General features: G+C 43.1%; 1 protein-coding gene and 1 long non-coding RNA gene across 5 annotated transcripts in view; one reads left to right on the top strand and one right to left on the bottom strand.

The window, feature by feature from the left end:
- NUB1 (negative regulator of ubiquitin like proteins 1) overlaps positions 1 to 22,789 on the top strand; it is a 98,758-nt gene that overhangs the window by 11,596 nt on the left and 64,373 nt on the right. For all 3 annotated transcript variants that reach the window (XM_044294458.1, XM_044294459.1, XM_044294457.1), the window contains exons 3-5: positions 6,574 to 6,741; positions 12,895 to 12,953; positions 17,440 to 17,510. In XM_044294458.1, coding sequence (XP_044150393.1) covers positions 6,574 to 6,741; positions 12,895 to 12,953; positions 17,440 to 17,510 — 298 coding nt within the window. The remainder of the gene's footprint in view (positions 1 to 6,573; positions 6,742 to 12,894; positions 12,954 to 17,439; positions 17,511 to 22,789) is intronic.
- LOC122938737 overlaps positions 6,784 to 22,789 on the bottom strand; it is a 43,193-nt gene continuing 27,187 nt past the window's right edge. The window contains exons 2-3 of one of the 2 annotated variants that reach the window (XR_006390052.1): positions 12,551 to 12,694; positions 6,784 to 7,022 (exon numbers count right to left, since the gene is read on the bottom strand). This is a non-coding gene — a long non-coding RNA (uncharacterized LOC122938737). Of the gene's footprint in view, positions 7,023 to 7,083; positions 7,298 to 12,550; positions 12,695 to 22,789 lie in introns of those variants that run through there. The other variant, XR_006390051.1, reaches the window with a different exon arrangement.

Below are 22,789 nucleotides of genomic sequence, written 5' to 3' on the forward strand. Positions count from 1 at the left end.
TGCAAGATCCTATCTGGAGTTATCCCAGTCCTCCGTATAGAAAGCAAAAGAAAAAAGGTAGCGGAGCAAACTAGACAAGTGGTAAAGGTGAAACAATCAAAAGTGCAGTCTGTCAGTATATGCCCAACACAACTAACAAAGTCCGCGTGCTGTCTCTTAGCCCACGGGTGTTCACACTTCTCTTGTTACAGCGATATACTTCAGTGCTGAAGGCAGGTACCTCAATGCTTGTTTCTGACCATTACTCCAACGCTGCAGCCTTAAGAAAAGATGCATACATAGTGCTCACCGCGTATAGATAAAAATAGTCGCACTTTATTGCATAAAGTTGTTGTCTTAATCAAGTCACATAAAATATCACTGCCTGACCTGGATTTCGCTCCGCTTCATCAGGGGCTTGCCGAGATTCACTTCTGGTACGGGTGCATTTAAACCTCCTCATTCTGGACGTCACGTCCGCAAAAATTAACTCCCTCATGTTATTATAGTGAGGTATTTTACAATATAAATACATTTCCATATCTCTCAAAAATAAAATTATACAAACATTTTATAAATGTATAAAAATATTACAATAATATAATAAGACACCCTATCACGGTTATAAATAAAAAAAATAATTATGAAAGAAGATAAATATGTGCATACTACGTTAAAAAATAAATCCTAATTTTATCCAAAAAATAGAGAAAATGAATGTAGAGGCCTTCCAGAGAGGGGTCCTTAAAGGTCTGGAGTCTATTAATATAAAAAACTAAGAAATGAATTTAACTAGAAAAGAAAAATCTGCATTAAGTAGTCTGGAAAAAATGAAACAATTGATAAAAAGCCAGCAGATAAAGGCAGAGGCATAGTGATCTATGATAAGTCACTATGAGAAAGATATGTTGAAGATCCTAGGAGATACAACCACCTATGAAAAACTTAGGGGCAACCCTGTGGGTATATATAAAAAAGAACTCCTTATACTACTAAAAGAGGGTCTGGAAAAATAAATATTGAACAAGAGGGAATATGATTATCTAAATAACCCCCATCCGAGGATCCTGATCATATATTTTCTCCCTAAGGTTCACAAAGATCCCAAAAAAACTCCAGGCAGACCCATAGTGTCAGGTTTAGAATCTATTACAAGCAGGCTATCAGAGTATATAGATACCTTCTTACAAAAATATGTTAAAACCACGCCGTCCTTCCTGCAAGATACGAATCGAGTATTACAAGTTATAAAAGAAAATGTTTTTGGAGAGGAGATGTTTCTAGCTACAGCAGATGTTACTTCTCTGTATTGGGGATCGACCGATTATCGGATTTACCGATATTATCGGCCGATATTCAGGATTTTGAACGCTATCGGTATCGGCATTTATTTTGCCGATATTCCGATAGCGTATGGGGAACACAGATCGCGCTGCTGACAGCGCTCTCCGTGTTCCCTCAGCAGCAGCACAGGGGAGAAGAAAGCAGTGTCTCCTCCCCCTGTGCTGCTGCTGCTGCTGCTGCCGCCAATGAAAGGACAGGGGACAAGAGGAGGGGAGGAGCTATGGCCACTGCGCCACCAATGAAGCTTAATCTCTCATTTATTCATATACAGGAGACGGGAGCTGCAGAATCACATAGCCGGCTCCCGACCTCTATGAGCTGTAGCTGCGATCTGCGGTAATTAACTCATCAGGTGCCGCGGATCGCAGCTACTGCTCATAGAGGTCGGGAGTCGGCTATGTGATCCTGCAGCCAGCTCCCGCCTCCTGTATATGAATAAATTAGAAATTAAGCTTCATTGGTGGCGCAGTGCGCCCCCCCAAGCCCCCCAGTATTAAGCATTGGTGGCGCAGTGTGCCTCCCCCCCAAGCCCCCCCAGAATTAAGCATTGGTGGCGCAGTGCGCCCCCCCTCCCCCCAGGCCCCCCCAGTATTAAGCAGTGGTGGCGCATAGGGCCCCCCACCCCAGTATTAAAAACATTGGTGGCGCAGTGCGCCCCTCCACAGGATCCCCTCTTCCCTGCTCCTCCGATCGGAGCCCCAGCAGTGTAATGCTGGGGCTCCGATCGGTTACCATGGCAGCCAGGATGCTATTGAAGCCCTGGATGCCATGGTAAGCTCCATGCTGCTGTGTGCACATGCTGCTGTGATCTCTATCAGGGTGAATAGGACAAGGGTTCTAGTCCCTAAGGGGGCTAAAAGTTAGTAAAAAAAAAAAAAATACAAAAATAAAAACACCCCAAAAAATAAAAACACCAAAATATTAAAAAGAAAGATTTACCCAAAAAAATACACATTAACAATAAACATTAATTTTCAGCAGATTTGTGGGAATTTTTATTTTTTTTTCAAAAATGAAAATTCCCAGAATATCGGTATAAATTATCGGCTATCGACCTGAAAGTTCACAAATTATCGGTATCGGCCCTAAAAAATCAATATCGGTCGATCCCTACTCTGTATACCATTATACTGAAAGAGTTGGGCATACAAGCAGTGACGTTCTACTTTGATAGAGACAGAGAAATGGAGGAAGAGCAAAAAATCTTCATTATTAATTACGGTATATAGAGTTCTGCCTGGGGTGCAATTATTTCTGGTTTAAAGATACTTTTTATTTACAGAAGGTTAGGACAGCGATGGGTGGGAAATTCACACCAAGTTTTGCCAATTTCTTTTTGGCTTACTGGGAACACTATTATATTGAGTGGCGAAGATTATATTGATGACTTCCTGTTCATCTGGAAGAGAGAGGAAGAGAAATTTTCATTCAAAATATAAATAATAATGACTGGAACCTTAAATTCACAGCTATTACAAGTAAAAAATCGGTGTGCTTCCTAGACCTGGAAATTATAGTTGAAGGAGGTCACCTATATACCAAATCATATTTCAAGCCCACAGATCGGAGCAGGTATATACATAGAAGCAGTTGTCATTATAGACCATGGGTAGAGAACATACCTAGAGGACAATTTCAAAGAATAAAAAGGAATTGTACCAAACTTAGCGATTACAAAGAGCAGAGTGAAGTGATCCAACAATGATTTTTGGAAAAGGGTTATGAAGAAATTACATAAGTTAAAGATAAGGAGAGAATTGCATCTACCTATACAGAAAGCTGTAGAAGATAGGAATACGCAGAGCAGTAATAATAGGAAGATAGATAGGTATAGAACAGCCTTAATTCCACTTTTTGCCCTCCTTTCAAACAGGTGATTCGGAAAAAAAAAATGGAATATACTGCTTAATGACCCAATCCTTAGTAAGACACTACCCGCAAACCACTTTTCATCTTTAAAAAAGAGCCAACTAACATGTGAACATGCAGGAGTAATATACGTCCTAGAATGCCCCTGTCACCTTCAGTACGTGGGCAGGACTTTAAGAAAATTAAAAGTAAGGATTGGAGAACATATTAGAAACATACACTATGGGTTAGAACCCTTTCTTTATCAGCCCATTTTAAAAACTCATCAGCGCAATCCGACGGGACTTAAGTTTATGGGCGTGGAGTTAGTACGTAACCCGGTTGAATATTAACAAAAAAGCGGAGTGGATATATAAAATGAAAACTTTACAACCTGCAGTCATGAATCTAGATTGGGATATGAAGGCAGTATCGATGTATTAACTGCCGGTTGCTATATATGAGCTTTCATTAGTAGTATATACGCTGGATATTAGTGGGTATACAAGATGGGGAATACGGCACAAGAATAAGGAACATCTAGGGTTCACCTGTAGGCAATTGTAGAAAAAAGCCACTAGTGTTCTTTATAACCATGATACAATAATATAATAAGACATACTAATATTTTTATACATTTATAAAATGTTTGTATAATTTAATTATTGAGAGATATGGAAATGTATTTATATTGTAAAATACCTCACTATAATAACATGAGGGAGTTCATTTTTGCGGACGTGACGTCCAGAAAGAGGAGGTTTAAATGCACCCGTACCAGTGAATCTCGGCAAGCCCCTGATGAAGCGGAGCGAAATCCAGGTCAGGCAGTGATATTTTATGTGATTTGATTAAGACAACAACTTTGTAAGTACAATAAAGTGCGACTATTTTTATCTATATGCGGTGAGCACTATGTATGCATCTTTTCTTAAAGAGGACCTTTCACCGATTATGAAACTGTGAACTAAGAATACAGACATGGAGAGCGGCGCCCGGGGATCTCACTGCACTTACTATTATCCCCGGGCACCGCTCCGTTCTCCTGCTATCCCCTCCGGTATCTCCGGTCACAAAGTTATGGTAGGCGGAGTCTGCCCTTGTTCTTCTGTAGCGCTGGCCAATCGCATTGTAGAGCTCACAGCCTGGGAGAAAATAACCTCCCAGGCTGTGAGCTCTGCGCTGCGATTGGCCAGCGCTAGAGCAGAACAAGGGCAGACTCCGCCTACTATAACTTAGTGACTGAAATCTCTGCCTACTATAACTTAGTGAGCGGAGATACCGGAGGGCATAGCAGGAGAACGGAGCGGTGCCCAGGGATAATAGTAAGTGCAGTGCGATCCCCGGGCACCGCTCTCCATGTCTGTATACTTAGTTCACAGTTTCATAATCGGTGAAAGGTCCTCTTGCAGCACTGGAATAATGGTCAGAAACGAGCATTGCGGTACCTGCCTTCAGCACTGAAGTATATCGCCATAACAAGAAGTGTGAACACCCATGGGCTAAGAGACAGCACGCAGACTTTGTTAGTTGTGTTGGGCATATACTGACAGACTGCACTTTTGATTGTTTCACCTTTACCACTTGTCTAGTTTGCGCAGACCCGCTACCTTTTTTCTTTTTTTTCTCCCTGGCTGTGACGTTCCCCGCTGTGATTGGACCGCGGCACAACCAGGGAGAAGGAGACGCCTATTGAGAAACCCTGGCGTTTCCTCCTCCCTATACCGATGCTCAGTATTAACATACTGGGTGAGAAGACAGCGGGGGAAGGGGGGGCACAGTGGGGCGTACGAGCGGTATTTAAAAAAAAAAAAACAGGCAGGGCGCCAGCAAGGAAAGGTATTTAATTAAACTAAAAAAAATCCATGAAAGGTCCTCTTTATAGAGTATGTCAGCTCTGTACAGAAAAAAGGATACCATATTTTTAATAAAGACCAATTCAATTTTTTTTATTTTTAGCTCAAATTTAGTAAAGTGCAATAATAAAAAAAATTGCCCTTCAAAGGGGTACATAGCCTTTAATAAAATAGACTGATGATCACAGAGCAGTAACTGTGCAAAACTCAAGAAGTCAGATATAAGACGTCCTATGAGAGATGTGCTAGAAGCTGGTAACCTGCCTGCTGCCGGAGCCTTGAATTAATGCCAACCTGCCGTTGACCTCAGTTTGTTCATGGCTTTATAGGGCATTTTACAAGGGTTAAAGTTTCTCCAGGAAATGACCTGATACACCAGGCACAATGCCTTGTAGGGCTACCTCAGCTGAATGTAATATTACCTTTCACTTAACGATCTTTTCCTTCATTCAGCAGTTAAGGCCCTATTACACCAGAAGATAATCGCTAAGATCATTGCTAACGAGCGTTCGTATGAACGTGTAATACTGCCGCCGATAACGCAATGAACAAGCAGAGTCTTTCAATAGGTTTAAAAATAATCGTTTGCCAGCGGCAGGTCATGCTGTGTAATCGCGATCTGCTGCCGGCAAACAACAATTCAGTATGGGGAAGAGCAATGGCATAGCGATCGCTTGTCCCCATACTGAGGAGGAGATCTCTCATGTAATAGCAGCCGTCTCCTCTGCTAGTGAGCAGGTGATTGTCTGGGAAGGGAACGCTTCCCTCCCGACGATCACCTGCTTCATCTGCCAGTGTAATGGGGCCTTAAGGGCGCCTTAACATGTTGCAGAATTTTCTGCGACTGAAAATCGGTTCCATTCACCTGCATGGGGCTTGCAGAAATCCACGTGCTTGCTGCCCCATTCAATTACAAATTCTGCAACAAAATCTGCCGTGTGTGAAGGCACCCTTAAAGGGGTTGGTCCAGCTCACACATTGGTGGCACATCGCTAGGAACAGACAGCAAACAGACACTATGTAATGTAATCCTGCAGACTTGTAGTTTCCTACTTCCTTCCATTTGTTCTTTAGTGTGAAACTAGCACTACCTGCAAAGTAGGGAGCAGATTGAATGGAACATGACTGCTGGATCAGACTACACAGAGTTTGTTTGCTGTCTGTTACCATGGAGACCCATAGGCTGCATAGGAGCTGTGCAAACAAAATGGTAGTCATTTTTTTAAATTAACACCTATTGAAAAGTCGCCTCATGTTTCATTTTACAGGCTCTGAGAGAATAAAACATTGTTTGCGTGGACATAGCCATTAAATGATATTACCATATGATTGTTTGTTAGGCCCCCTCCCAGGTCATCGGTGCAGTTGCATTCATGACGGTGCACACAGTAACCAATCTGAGCATCTCTGATTGTTGACCCTCTTCAGTCCCCCCTCTGAATGGCCTGGTTTTGCCTGATCTGCATGTTTGGCCAAATCTATATGGCGGCGCTCAGTCTCTACATTTGTCCATGTTCAGCTTCACATCCTCTGTGTTACATTTCAGGAGCTGTCTCAGAAATACGGCGAGAAGCTGAAATGCAGCGTGGAAGATATAGCCGGTGCACTGGAAGAAATCCGCTGCTCTGCAATACAACGCGGCATCAGAAATGAACATTTCAAAACAAAAGGGTTGGCGTCTTTACAAGTTTTCTTACCTCGCAAACTTAATAAAGTAAGAAAGCATTTAATTATTGAGCTGTATACAGGGTGATGTTCCACGGGGATCCAAAGCTAAGCTCACCTCAGCACTAATGCTTTCCATTGTTCTATTCCGTTAGAATAACAGACTAAAACATGTCTGCCATTATCAGCATTGATTTCATCTGTGCTCAGTTTATTAAACGGTTGGATCTGTACTCGCAGTCCTGTGAGTTCAAAGACGATGCCTTATTTAGTGATTCCGGGTCCGTGGTCAGAACTTGCTGACGTAAATTGTAGAGACTTCTTATCTATCTGAAGGCCAGAAAATGAAGGAAATGAGAGATCAATGGCTGGATGCACATAGTGCTGACAAGGACTCTTGGTAGTCAGATACCTTCTCTTTCTTGAATCCAGCAAACTGGTTTAAAATGTTGGTGGGTGGCTTATGGGTATAGCACAGGGAATCATACAGATTTTGTATTTAAGCTCACATTGATGTGCTTGAGCAGAGTGTGTAACGGGAACAAAGGTGGAAAAGACTGAGACATGTTGAGATGATCCCTCACACAGGTGCAGATATGCAGAATCTGGGAATAATGGGTCATATGATGAGTTCTAATACTTCTTACTTCTACATATACAGAAACAAATGAAGACACCCCCTGTATCTTGTAATGACCTACTGTATTTTGCAGTACCTGAGAACATTCCAGCCTCTCTAAGGGCCCTGTTCACTTGGCAGAATTTTGTCATGGATTCTAATGGAACCAGAATTTGGATTTGTAATGACTGTGTACTGCCATATGCATCTGATTATGCCATATGCGGGCTTCCATCTTTTTTCACAAGTCCGGCGAGGCACAGGTAAGCCCTTACCTGTGCCTGTGCGCGAGCCGGTCTGAAAACAAGTGTGGTCAGCGGGAGCAGGCAGTTCTGAGAACAGCCACCGGGGGCCTTCTTCGGGCTGTTCTCGGAACTGCCTGCTCCCGGTGACCACATTTGTTTTCAGACCGGCTCGCGGCACAGGTAAGGGCTTACCTGTGCCTCGCCGGACTTGTGAAAAAAGATGGCAGCCCACATATGTTCGCAGGGGAACAATGCGAACTGGCCATCACTGGTGATAAGACCTGGTTCTTTTTTTGCACTTGGTATACTTAGTTGCTTTAGTAGTGAATTTTCAATTTCAAAAAGTCATCAGAAACTCCTTGGCAGTAGTGACAGGCATGGTGATTTGACCCGTTATGTATAATTATTATGTTGCTTGCATAAACTTAAAGGGGTTTTCCAGGAATTTGTTTACTGACCCCCACCAATCTGTTGTTTTGGAAGACAGTGGCGCTCCTGTGGGTGCTGTGGCTTTCTCTTAGCTTTTCCTTTTGTTAGTCACAGGGCCTAGGTCTGTGATGGCTAACCTCCGGCACTCCAGCTGTGGTGAAACTACCCAAGATGCACACTTGCTTCGCTGCTCTCAGAACTCCACAGACATGGATGGAGCATGCTGGGAGTTGTAGTTTCATCACAGCTGGAGTGCCGGAGGGTAGCCAGCACTGACCTAGGTGCAGCACAGCCCCATAGAAGTGAATGGGGCTGAGCTGCGACACCAAGCACAGCCGCTATACAATGTCTGGCGCCGTGCTTGATGAGGCCAGCACTGTGTAGGAAGTGTCCGATGTGTTCAGGATATGCACCCTACCCCCTCTGCACACAGTAGTAGGGAGATATCTGTCAGTAGTGGGCTGTCTGTATCATGAATACACTGCTTCTCTATTCTGAACTTTGGCCATAATTGTTGTTTATCTTGATCATAAAAATCATCTTTTTTATCAATGGCACGATCTGTAAATATAAAGGTACTTACTACGGCCACCTTCTGATCAGCGCTATTGCTGGGTGGCATAGATGCACTTCAACCTGGAGATGTCTTTTTATGCCAGTTTTAAGAAATCATCATGTACAGTATAAGTTGCCTTGTAGTGTGTAATTATATCTTGCTTAAATCTCAAGATGTTTGCCCTGATCTGTAAGGGGTTCATATGCAGATAAGATGCACATCATTTACTCTCACATGATGCTCCAGATTGTATTTTTATGTGTATCGTGCTGTAAGTTATGTTGAAGTAGAAGATGATTGTATTATTTTTAAAGGGAACCTGTCACTTTAAACATGAGAATAAATCTGCAGGCAGCATGTTATAGAGAAGGAGATGCTGAACAAATATATAGTTTTGTAGGAAAATACACATTATATAACTTGTATTTCATTCATTCATATTCCTGCTAATAATGGGCTTTGAAGAACAGGAGGCGGTCCTATAGGTGATTGACAGCCCTCTCTCTGAGGAGACGGTCCTATCAGTGATTGACAGCTCTCTCTCTATGGCTGTATAGCTGTCAATCACTGATAGGACCGCCTCCTGGACTTCAAAGCCCATTATTAGCAGGAATATGAGCAGCAATATAAATGAATGAAATGCAAGTTTTACTGAATCTTTTCCCACAAAACTATACATCCAGCTGCTCAGCTCCTCCTGCTCTATAACCTGCTGCCTGCAGCTCAGACACCGTATTCGATGTGACAGGTTCCCTTTAACCCCTTAAGGACGTAGGGCGTACCAGTACGCCCTATTTCCCGAGTCCTTAAGGACTCAGGGCGTACCGGTACGTCCTAACTTTATGGTTCAATTTGTTTTTATTGAAAACCACAGTAAGCATAGACATAATGAGTCACAGGAAAATTACGTATTCAAGTATCATAGCTCTACCGGTACGTCCTAACTTTAAATGGATATTCCGGCGCCGCGGGGGTCAATCGCAACGGAATGCCGGCTCAAATCATTCAGCCGGCATCCTGTCAAAACGCCAGGGGGGGTCATGTAACCCCCGTATCGGCGATCGCCGCAAACCGCAGGTCAATTCAGACCTGCGGTTTGCTGCGATTTCTGCAGTTTCTGACCACGGGGATCAGAAACTTTAAAGTGCCCAAAATGTCTATGTTGCACCCCCCCCCCCTGCACCCCTGCATGATTTATGTGGGTGGGAGGTGCAGGGGGGGTGTCGCAGGCGGTGCGGGCGTTGCGGATCCCGCCTGCCGCACCGCCCGTCTCCCCTTGAAAATTTGTTGGCGTCTAGTGGTTATACCAGGGTGTCAGCACATTGCTGACACCCTGGTATAAACGGCTGACATCTGTGCAGATGTCAGCCGTTTAACCCTTTCCATACCGCGGTCCGTACGGACCGCGGTATGGAAAAGGTTAACTGTCACCCGTCAGGGAGCTCCCTCCCTCTCCCATCGGGGGGCTGCTGTGCCTTTGCAGCCCTTCGATGGAGAGGGAGAGAGCCCACCGACAGCCCTGTGCTCACCCTTCCCTGTCTGTGAAGTTGTGGCAGACTGGGAAGGTTCTCATGGCAACAGGACGCCTTCTCAGGCGTCCTGCTGTCCATGGTGCTGAACAGATCTATGCTAAAAGCATAGATCTGTTCAGTGTAAGTAAAATACAGTACAGAACCCTATATGGTGTACTGTACTCTATTATACAGACATCAGACCCACTGGATCTTCAAGAACAAAGTGGGTCTGGGTCAAAAAAATGTGAAAAGAAAAAACTGAGAAAATTAAAATTTTGCCCACCTTACTTCCCAAAAAAGGTAATAAAAGTGATCAAAAAAGTCGCATGTACGCCAAAATAGTTCCAATCAAACCGTCATCTCATCCCGCAAAAATCATACCCTACCCAAGATAACTTACATAAATAAAAATAAAGTATGCATATTAGGTATTGCCGCGTCCGTATCGACCGGCTCTATAAAAATATCACATGACCTAACCCCTCAGGTGACCACCGTAAAAAAAATAAAAACTGTATAAAAAAAGCCATTTTTTGTCATCTTACGTCACAAAAAGTGTAATGGCAAGCGATCAAAAAGTCATATGCACCCCAAAATAGTGCCAATCAAACCGTCATCTCATCCCGCAAAAAATGAGACCCTACTTAAGATAATCGCCCAAAAACGGAAAAAACTATGGCTCTTAGACTATGGAGACACTAAAACATTTTTTGGGTTTTAAAAATGAAGTCATTGTATAAAACTTACATAAATAAAAAAAATTGTATACATATTAGGTATCACCGCGTCCGTGACAACTTGCTCTATGAAATTACCACATGATCTAACCTGTCAGATGAATGTTGTAAATAACAAAAAAAATAAAACGTGCCAAAAAAGCTATTGCTTGTTACCTTGCCGTACTAATAGTGTAATATAGAGCAACCGAAAATCATACGTACCCTAAACTAGTACCAACAAAACTGCCACCCTATCCCGAAGTTTCTAAAATGGGGTCACTTTTTGGAGTTTCTACTCTAGGGGTGCATCAGGGGGGCTTCAAATGGGACATGGTGTCAAAAAAAACAGTCCAGCAAAATCTGCCTTCCAAAAACCGTATGGCATTCCTTTCCTTCTGCGCCCTGCCGTGTGCCCGTACAGCGGTTTACGACCACATATGGGGTGTTTCTGTAAACTACAGAATCAGGGCCATAAATAATGAGTTTTGTTTGGCTGTTAACCCTTGCTTTGTAACTGGAAAAAAAAAAATTAAAATGGAAAATCTGCCAAAAAAGTGAAATTTTGAAATTGTATATCTATTTTCCATTAAATCTTGTGCAACACCTAAAGGGTTAACAACGTTTGTAAAATCAGTTTTGAATACCTTGAGGGGTGTAGTTTCTTAGATGGGGTCACTTTTATGGAGTTTCTACTCTAGGGGTGCATCAGGGGGGCTTCAAATGGGACATGGTGTCAAAAAACCAGTCCAGCAAAATCTGGCTTCCAAAAACCATACGGCGCACCTTTCACTCTATGCCCCGCTGTGTGGCCGTACAGTAGTTTACGGCCACATATGGGGTGTTTCTGTAAACGGCAGAGTCAAGGCAATAAAGATGCAGTCTTGTTTGGCTGTTAACCCTTGCTTTGTTAGTGGAAGAAATGGGTTAAAATGGAAAATTAGGCAAAAAAATTAAATTCTCAAATTTCATCCCCATTTGCCAATAACTCTTGTGCAACACCTAAAGGGTGAGAAAAGTTTGTAAAATCAGTTTTGAATACCTTGAGGGGTGTAGTTTATAGAATGGGGTAATTTTTGGGCGGTTTCTATTATGTAAGCCTCGCAAATTAGAAGATTTGCTTCTAAACTTCTAAGCCTTGTAACATCCCCAAAAAATAAAATATCATTCCCAAAATAATTCAAACATGAAGTAGACATATGGGGAATGTAAAGTCATCACAATTTTTGGGGGTATTACTATGTATTACAGAAGTAGAGAAACTGAAACTTTGAAATTTGCTAATTTTTCAAAATTTTGGGTAAATTAGGTATTTTTTTTATGAAAAAAAAAAATTTTTTTTTACTTCATTTTACCAGTGTCATGAAGTACAATATGTGACGAAAAATCTATCTCAGAATGGCCTGGATAAGTCAAAGTGTTTTAAAGTTATGAGCACTTAAAGTGACACTTGTCAGATTTGCAAATGGCCAAGTCCTTAAGGTGAAATGGCCAAGTCCTTAAGGCCTTAACCCCTAGGGGTTAAGGCCTTCATTACAATAACCATAACGTTTCACACCACTGCATACGTTTATACTGTGTGAGTGTTTCATAAATCTCCAAAACTGTGATAAGGTTGTAAATAACATCACATACAATTCAATTGCAGAGTCGCAGTGATCAGCTGTAATTTGTGGGGAAGCCTGGCAGTGGGTGTTCAGTGTTCCTGCTACACCACCAGAGAGCCGTCATATCAGTAATGGTGAAGCAAAGTATCATTATACAACATATCACATATACCTGGTCTGCTGCTCACTCATTATATGGCCGGCCAGTAACAGTGCAAAATCTTGACACCCTTGTGATCTTGCATTATCCCTCGTGGACATCTATTGTTGTCAGATTGAACATTGATGTATACCACAGTGCTTTATCAATTGGATTCTGCAGGGATCCCAAAAGAAGAAAAGTTACTGATTACACAATTGATTTATTATTGAAAATCTGTGTCCAGCAAGTTTGTCGATTTACTGTACCATTATCTGCATTCACTTCTTTATTCGCTTCTCTTGTGCTATTTTCTAGCGTCTGAAATATGATCTTTGAGATGGGAGTTAACACTTCTGTGTTGTGTTTTTTTTAAGGGATCCAGAAACTTCGTGGAAACGTCCCTTAATATCACAGGGAAGGAGTTGAAATTCCAGTATGTACAGTTCATAATCAATAATCTCTTCAGTAATTGTACATATCTTTCCCATCGCACACAAAATGTACAGATACATGGAAATATGAGTGCAATGTACCATATGAAACAAAAAGCATGATAAATCTAGGGGATAGATTTGGATCATTGAATCTCCCACCAAAAAACTTCTGCTTGGGCAACTCTAGACCCTTGAGACATGCCACTGGGAAGCAGGGCCGGCGCCACCCATAAGCAGAGGCACACTGGAGTAGCACCTGGCCACCGCCCCCTACTTGTGAATCATCTGACATCATCTCCTTGACTCCTTCTGTTCCTGTACTTGCCGACTGGATGCTCTGCGAGTATGAGTTTGCGAGTACTTCGGGCAGAGCGAGCGGCACCCAGCTGACACACAGCTACAAGACCCGGGTGTATTTAAATCTCATTAAGTCTGTCTTTCAGAAAAGTTTCTCCAGGGATTCGAACCCACACAGCTATGAGATCTGTACAGCCGGTTACTTAAAAAAATAAAAATATAAGACTTCTACTGTAGATAACTTTGATACCTAGTGTACATCCATACACACAACAGCTGCCCCAACACACCCAGCACTAGTACTACATCCATACACAGTGTACTGGGGCAGCTGTCATGTGTATGGATGTACACTAGGCATCAAAGTTATCTACAGTAGAAGTCTTATATATTTTTATTTTTTTTGTAACTGCCTTGCCTCTGATACAGAAGGTCATAGGTTTTAATCCCAGCATAAGCTTTTCTGAAAGACAGACTAAATAAGAACACAAGCACCAAATCTTCAACACAAGAGGCTGGCATCGCTGACGTGGAGGTAGGTATAAAAGTGTTTAGTTTTTTAAAAATACCGGACTGTTACTTTACTGCCACAGAGGAGGGGGGGGGGGGGGGGCTATTGGCGCCATGATACTGGCACATGAAGGGGGGAGGAAAGAGGCACTTGATTCCAGAGGTGGGTCTTGCGGGATCACGCGCCGAAGACACATGATCTTGGCAAGAGCCAAGGCAATGTGGACCTGGAGCACAGTGAGGAGCAGAACCTGGTGAGCACCCCTGGCAACCGCACTCTAACAACCTGCACAAGGGTGTCAGAGGCTGCAGGACAGTGACTAGCAGCAGGGTGGCACACACTTGTGTACAGGGGTCAGGGCACACCTGCTGCTTGACTAGGGGCCATAGATTCTGACTGGCACAGGGTGCCCAGCAGTGGCACATGGAGCTTAATAGGTGGCACAGACTGTCTAAAGGGCTATGAATGGTACAGGGTGCAGGACAGTGCCAGACTGGCAGAGGTCACAAGGCAGCATACTGTTTTATGTTGCCCTGGTGGCACAGGATTTCAGACAGTGACTGAATGGCGCCTGGCAGTGAATAGGTGGCACTGCTCGTGTTTGGTGTGCCAACCTGCTGAACAGCACAGAGTGATTGGCATCACTGGGATGGTACTAGGTGGCAGACAATGGCTGGATATTATATATATACATGACCATAGTCAGACTGGCACAGGGTATGCGACCATAGTTAAATGTTGCATGCAATAGGTGGCTGAAAAAGGGGTAAAAGGGTGTGGTCAATGGGCGGAGTCAAGGGATCGGCAAAATAAGCTTTTGCCTAGGGTGGCAAAAATCCTTGCACCAGCCCTGCTGGGAAGATCCAGCGTGCGCTCTTCCTGCAGTGCCGCACCGTGACCTGGTGTTGCCCAGTGTCAGGTCATATTGCACGCTGATGCACACTATGTCCTGACACTGTATTCTGTCAGGACACAGCACTGCGCCCGGTGAAGTCCAGGAAATGGTGAGTAATGCTAACGCTACACTCCCCATTCCACTCTCCTATTGCATACTAGTGAGTGCTTCCATAACGGAGGCGCTCATTAGTATTCGTTTTATAGGAAGCACTGACATTTTCCCCACACCTCTTATAAAAGCGACTTATATGATATTTATCAACTATTCATAGAGTAGGTGATAAATGTCTGATCGCTGGGATCCAAACCATTCTCTTAAACTAGGGTCCTGAGCCCTGCTTCCTCAATACCAGACTGCAGTAAGAAGGTGAATGGAGCACTGCTAGATGAGATGTCTGTGGGACTAACAGCAAACAGCTTAGGGCTTTCCTTCGACATTCAGTGGAGCCACAGTGGACATGCTCGACCACCATTCCATTTAAACTCGTGCAGTGAGGAAGAACAGAGGGCTCAGGATTCCCTTGTAAATGGTGAGGGGCCCTCAGCGTCGGTTGTTTATCACCTATGCTGTTGGTAGGTGGTAATGGTATTTGTGGGACAACCTCTTCAAATTTGACGCCTGGAAACACACCCCGTAGATCATATTTATATTTATGGTGGGAGAAACCATAGGTGGTATTTAATTAATTGTAGCAATGATCCCCAATCTAACCGGTAATTTCTCTTATGGGTCAAGGCACAAATTCTGTAGTTTTTTAATTCTTTTTCATTATACAATAAGTATCCCCCTTACGCATCGGGACATAGATGTATGTCATCAGAGGGAACAACTGACGTCCAGGGTTGGAAAACAAGATTGTTCAACCCCGTTTAAAAGTAGTGTGTGTTATGTACTAAAAAGTGTCATATTTAGAACCATAAAATAATGCACTTAAATTGTAGGTTATAGTGGCTCACTCCGCTTGTCACCGTGGTGATGGTGCCCTGCTGCAAGTGATTAACCTAATCTCTTAATTGGAATAAATATAAAATAATCAGCAGGCACGCACCATCTGGATTTCACAGACATAACACATTTAATGAATGATTGGCTACATTAGTATGAATAAAATAAATAAAATATATAAATGTTATGAATAAAAATTGATGTTGATACAATATATCTTAACCTTACACACAGTATACGAAAAGAGTTAATAACCATATATCAATAGACGATGAATAAATGTGTTAAAATCAATTATAAAAATCGATTTGAATAATCGAATAAAATGATTTTGAAAATCAGAAAAGTATCACTTAGAATTGTTTGTATATAATTTTTTCGGATAATATTCGAATGTAGTTTCACTAGGTGTACTTGTCTATTTATCCTTGTTGGTAGTCCAATACAATCCAATACTGAGTTTGTTGCAGAGTATGCGTATTATAATGTATAATAGCCCCAAAAAAGTCATTTTTCGCGAATATCCTTGATTTATGCCCTGAAGTGTCTGGTATTCTCAATAGGACACTAAGGCTATGCAGTTTGTCAATGGGTGACTTTCGAATTAATAGTTCGATATAAATAGTTTGCGCTTGCTGTAGAGGCGTCCCTCTCACAGTTAAGCTACTCACCCAGACCCAGAACTCTTGTGTTTTCTATTTGTATGGTGTGGTAATGGCGCTCAGCTGTCGGCGTCTCACGTGGTATTAGATGAAAAAGACAGAGTGGTTGATGATATTGTATAGTTCTTGCTTTTTCGAATCTATAGTTCTTAATGCTGCAGGATGATTTAGTCTGTAGTGTAATTTTTAAGTCACTGAGGAAGAGGTGAGGTCACCTCGAAACGCGTCTGGCGGACTAAAGGAACCAAACTACAGACTAAATCATCCTGCAGGATTAAGAACTATAGATTCGAAAAAGCAAGAACTATACAAGATCATCAACCACTCTGTCTTTTTCATCTAATACCACGTGAGACGCCGACAGCTGAGCGCCATTACCACACCATACAAGTAGAAAACACAAGAGTTCTGGGTCCGGGTGAGTAGCTTAACTGTGAGAGGGACGCCTCTACAGCAAGCACAATCGAATTTTATAAGAGACTATTTATATCGAACTATTAATTCGAAAGTCACCCATTGACAAACACCAATTGATAAAAGGATATTCGTGAAAAATGACTTGCCGAAATTTGGGCTATTATACATTATAATACGCATACTCTGCAACAAACTCAGTATTTGATTGTATTGGACTACCAACAAGGATAAATAGACAAGTACACCTAGTGAATTTTCTAAACTACATTCAAATATTATCCGAAAAAATTATATACAAACAATTCTAAGAGATACTTTTCTGATTTTCAAATTCATTTTATTCGATTTTCTTTTTTTTTTTTTTTTTTTTTATTCGATTATTTAATCGATTTTTATAATTGATTCTATCACATTTATTCATCGTCTATTGATATATGGTTATTAACTTTTCGTATACGGTGTGTAAGGTTAAGATATATTGTATCAACATCCATTTTTATTCATAACATTTATCTATTTTATTTATTTTATTCATACTAATGTATCCAATCATTAATTAAATGTGTTATGTCTGTGAAATCCAGATGGTGCGTGCCTGCTGGTTATTTTATACATAAAATAATGCAATTCACACTCCAACTTAATGTAGTTTGATTCTGTATTTGTAATGTTCTGCTGAACTTAACAGGCACATTTCAGGCTTAGAAGTTTAATGAAGTTGTGAACCATCTGTTCTTATTTTTACTTTGCTTTAGAATTGCTGAACAATGTGGACTAGAAGAAGGTCACCTAAAGATAATTGTTAACAGGAAACAGTTGGAGACAGGTAAGTGTAAATGAAAATCTTCATTTTAATGTATACCTCCGATTATAAACCATTTCCTATAAATCATTAGTACAGGCAAAGATGCTACTTTCTTCATTTATCAGCTCATTTCCTTCCTTGCCTCCTAAAGCCTTCACTCGCTTTAAACTTGCTGATAAAATCTTTTCCAAAGAGGAGTTTTACAGCTTAGGCTACTTTCACACTTGCAACAGTGTAATCCGGCAAGCAGTTCCGCCGTCGGAACTGCCTGCTGGATCCGCTTATCTGGATGTGACTACAAACATTTGTGAGACGGATCCGGATGCGAGTCCGTCTCACAAATGCATTGGAAGAACGGATCCGTCTCTCCGCTTGTCATGCGGATAGACTGATCCGTCTTGTATTTTTTTTCACAGTTTTCCCGGTCTGCGCATGCGCAGACCGGAAGGACAGATCCGTCCTTCAGGTGTTTCTTAATGCCGGATCCGGTACTAATACATGTCAATGTAAATTAATGCCAGATCTGGCATTCCGGCAACTGATCAGGCATTTTGGACGGAGATAATACCGCAGCATACTGCGGTTTTATCTTTTGCCTGATCAGTCAAAAAGACTGAACTGAAGACATCCTGATGCATCCTGAACGGATTACTCTCCATTCAGAGTGCATGGGGATAAAACTAATCAGTTATTTTTCGGTATAGAGCCCAGAGGACGGGGCTCAATACATGGGCACCGGCTTTGTAAACTCTGTGCTGCAGATGCGGACCCATGGAAACACTCTGAAGTGCTTCCGTGGGCTTTCGGGTCTGTGCTTCCGGAACACGGTGACTGTGACCATACGTTCGTGTGAATGAGCCCTTACTTAGAGATCAAGTTACATACCGCCTAAAGTAGTCTATGGATATGGAGAGGGGAGGGGGAGCAGAAGACTAGCTGCTATGATGTATTATATGAGAAGCACACGAATAGAAGAGGAGAACCCACTTCTCTGAAACAGCATTATTAAAGGGTTATTCCGGTTTTGCAATTTTCAGCATCAGGAAACAACACTTTATCACTTACTAATAGCGATTATTTATCTGTATTGCCCCGATTTCCTGCACTCCATTGTGGTCATGTAAAATTTTCTACTGTGTTGGTTCCCTGTCCTGATGATATTACACCTACATCTGAGCTGTGACAAGGCTTGTAAGACTCTGCCCTGTAGGCACAACGTCATCAATGACGTTGCCTCTGAGAGCGGTGTCCTGCTGGATCCTGCCCTGTAGACATGATGTCAGCAATGGTCCTGTGCTTAGGGCGGGTGTTTTCCAGCATGGCTTCAAGCAGGCTTGGATCTGTGATGTTTGACCTGGGAGGGAAAGGAGAGGCAGACACCTGATGATACAGACACTCCCCATGATGTGAACACAGGGTGCAGCCAGGAGCAGATCGCAATTACGCTGAAAGAGTCAAAATGCACTCAGATCGTCATCATCTGACTTATATAATGTAGTAAGGCTGAATGCTGGTGTTATTTATATTTTTGTGTAACTGGAATACCCTTTTCAGGATTTTATACAGCAGTAGTGAGCAGTGTAACTGTGAATCCAGTGTTCCGTTATATGTCCCTACCTCATGAGATTTCCCTACCCTTGTCACTTCCGGCCGCACCGGACATGACGTGAGGAGGTGTACCAAAGTGTGGCACGCCGCGCAGGCGCACAACGACGGGGTAGGGAAATTTCACAGCAGAGTTAGCTGGACACTGCGCATGCGCCGGGAGCCTCACCAGAGGTTAGGGTAGGGAAAAAGTACTGGCCAGTGTGCAGGTGCGGTGATCGGATAGATGTTCTCAGCTGGACACCGGCCGACACTGCGCATGCGCTGGGAGCCTCACCAGCGGTTAGGGTAGGGAAAAAGTACTGGCCTGTAATTTTTCTCTTCCCTAAAAAGCTGGTGAGGCTCATGTCCGCTGCGGCCGGAAGTGACGAGTCTAGGGAACTCTCACGAGGTAGGGAAATATAACGGAACACCGGCACTGGGGTGAGGTAGATAACATACTATAATCTCCTGTTGCCTCTCTGTTTGTGTCTGTCTCCTTTCTCACTCTGCGTGTAATCGGATCTCTCAGTAAAGCTGGAAAGCCATTTACCTTCACTTGTACAGTTGATTTGTGGCAAGTTATTTATAGTTGGAGGAACACTTTAAAATGTATATTTTTTTTTCGTTGCACATTATTTATCACATCGGGTTTATTTACATAATCTATCACATTGGGCCCCTTTACACAGGCCCCTTTACATAGGAATGCTCGTTAGCGATTATCTGACAGTGTAAAGGTGCCTCCGATTACCCTATGAACAAGCGAAATGCTCGTTTGTGCAGGCATCTTAATCGTAGTTTGTTGGCAGCAGATCTTGCTGTCTAAACACACTCTGCCGCTGGCGAGCAACAAGTCTGTATGGGGACGAGCGATGTCATTAGTGATCTCTCCTCCCCATACTGTGGAGGAGATTGCTGCATGTAAATGCATCCATTTCCTTCACTTACAAGCAGGCAATTGCCAGGAAGGAAAGGTTTCTTCGAGACAATCGCCTGGTAAATTGTCCCGTGTAAAGGGACCTTTATTGTCGCCTGTTGCTGGGTAATAACTAACAAATCTCCTAACTACACGGTCATTTTACTTTCCTCCTTGCCCCTTACATGCTGGCAGACATGGGTGATGGACGTCTCCAGTTGTGCCCACCCACATAATTCACATAGACTGTGCACTGATTTCAGTACAGATTTATACTATCACATCCCTCCCATGATGGCACTGAAGGAACATAGTAGTCTGAAAATCAAAGCCATGACTTCCTCTGGGATCGTGCTAGCCACTAACAACTTCTTGTGCGATCCTAGAGGTAAAATGTTAGGGCTGAATATAATTATTCGTAGATAAATTCACCCACACTCCTGTGTCACTTGAAATGGAACAGCATATATGACCATTTTTTATATATCATGATATTTTGATGTATATGAATAGATTCCCCACCACCTACTTACATGAGCTGACAGCAGAATTCATTCACGGTTTGTAGTCTTTGAATTGAGCTCTTCTGGATAAGTCATCAATATAAGATTGGCGAGTGTCCGACACCTGGGACCCCCGCTTAAGATTTGCAAGTGTCCGACACCTGGGACCCCCACGTAAGATTGGCAAGTGTCTGACACCTGGGACCCCCGCTGATCAGCTGTTATAAGAAGCTGGGTGCTCAGTGAGCGCCACAGCTTCTTCCTAGGCCATGTGACATCAACTTACATCGGTCACATGGCTTAGTTGCAGCTCAGCGCCATTGAAGTAAATGGTGCTGAGCTGCAATATCAAGCATAGCGGCTGTACTATGTACAGCGCTGTGCTTGGAAAGCTGCCGGGAGTCAGCTGCGTTCCCAGAGCTCCAGGGAGAGCGGTGGTTCCCTAAAACAGCTGATCGGTGGGGGTGCTGGGACTATGAACCCGGCCGTAGATACAAAATGATGAACAGCCGGCACTCTGAAAAGTGGCGTGGTGCACGCGTCCTGAGATAACAATCTCACACGAATAATAAGAAAGAACCGGCACTCACTGTAATCTTCAAAGAAAATTGGTGTCTTTATTGGTCACATACAATAATCTGTGACGCGTTTCGACTCACGTCTGAAGCCTTTCTCAAACGTATGGATATGGATAATGAACCTGGCCGATCTGATAATGATGAGCTATTGTAATGAGGGGCTGGAGACGCGTGCTTTCTTCGCAGCGCCGCCGGCGCCCTGCACAAGGAGAGGGTCAAGAACGCAGCCTGCGTCCTCGTCTCCATGGCAGCAGGCGAGCAGCAGAGGAGCTGAGTGCCGATAATGATGATCGGGGCTCAGCTGTGTTGGGCTGTGTACTGTGAGTCACGTGATGCTGGCCACGTCATGTGACTCACCATCCAGGGCTATTTAAACAGGGAGCCTGCTGGCCACAGGTTGCCCGTGATTGGTCTTATTTCATTCACCAGCTTATCGTCTGTTAGTGTTTGTTGTGTTTTGACCTCGGCTCCGTATTTTGACCTCACTCTTGCTACCTCCTGCATTTGACGTGACCTATTGGCTTTGACCCCAGCGTGAGTTTGACTTGATCTTGCTTTTCCCTTTTGTATTGTTGTTCCTCCAGGCTCCTGACCTCGGCTCGTATTGACTTTGATATTTGATTAACCCCTCAGTGCCTGCCTTTCACTTTGTTGTTTTCTCCTTTATTGTATTCTTACCTTTTAAGGCCCAGCACGTACTCAATTAGGGACCGTCGCCTAGGGTGGACCGTGCAAGTAGGCAAGGGACAGAGGTGAGGGTGGAGCTCAGGGCGGCACACCTATCCTGAGCGTGGGTCATCCTTACCTATCACTGGATAACTCCTTTAACATTCATGACTCATCCTTAGGCTAGTTTCAGACAAGCGTATTCACTGTATGAAACACATTCCGTGTGGGAACGTGAATTACTGTAATGTACTCTGACCACACCACACAGCATTATAATCTTTATAATGCTGTGTGTCTCTCCCTGACCTTAACTGTAATCATTTTTACTGATGACATTGTTTAAGTACAGATCATTACAGTTGAGGTAGGGCAGGGACACACAGCATTATACATCATTTTTAATGCCATGCGTTGTGGTCAAAGGAGCACAGTACACTGTGGAAATTCATGTTCCCACAAGGAGCGCTTTTCATGTAGTGAACACTGTCATCTAATGCTTTATTCACATGTCAGTGACTCCTGGACTTGTGCTGTAAGTGTTCTCCATGGACAGCACACTTACCCATAAATTTTAATGTGTGTATTCTCACATCCGTGTTTTAGCATGGTCCATGGTTTTAGCACGGAAGCATGCTCTATTTTGTCCGTCACGCCTATTATAGTCTATGGGTCTGTGAAAAACGCAAACGCAACACGGATTCATCTGTGTTTCACAGACCATTAGGAGGAGATGCCGTGAAAAATAATTGTCAGCTGTACAGTGTCCGTGAAACATGGACCAAACACAGACCCTTCACGGACATCTTTACCGATGCATCACTGACCATCTTATCATGGATATCATTACGGACGTGTGAATGAGGCATTAAACTGGCCTTAGGTGATCAGCAGAGCATTGCAGCACCTGGCACAGATCCATCCGTGTGTGACTGTCGGCTTCCGCTGCCTTTGATCTCCGTCTAGCTTGGACTGTACGTACCTGTGTCGCTTAGTATGAGGCTAACGAGTGGGCAGTTTTGCACTGAAGTGTCATCTTCAGGTTTTCTG

This window comes from Bufo gargarizans, chromosome 5 (assembly GCF_014858855.1).
Source record: "Bufo gargarizans isolate SCDJY-AF-19 chromosome 5, ASM1485885v1, whole genome shotgun sequence".
NCBI lineage: Eukaryota > Metazoa > Chordata > Amphibia > Anura > Bufonidae > Bufo > Bufo gargarizans.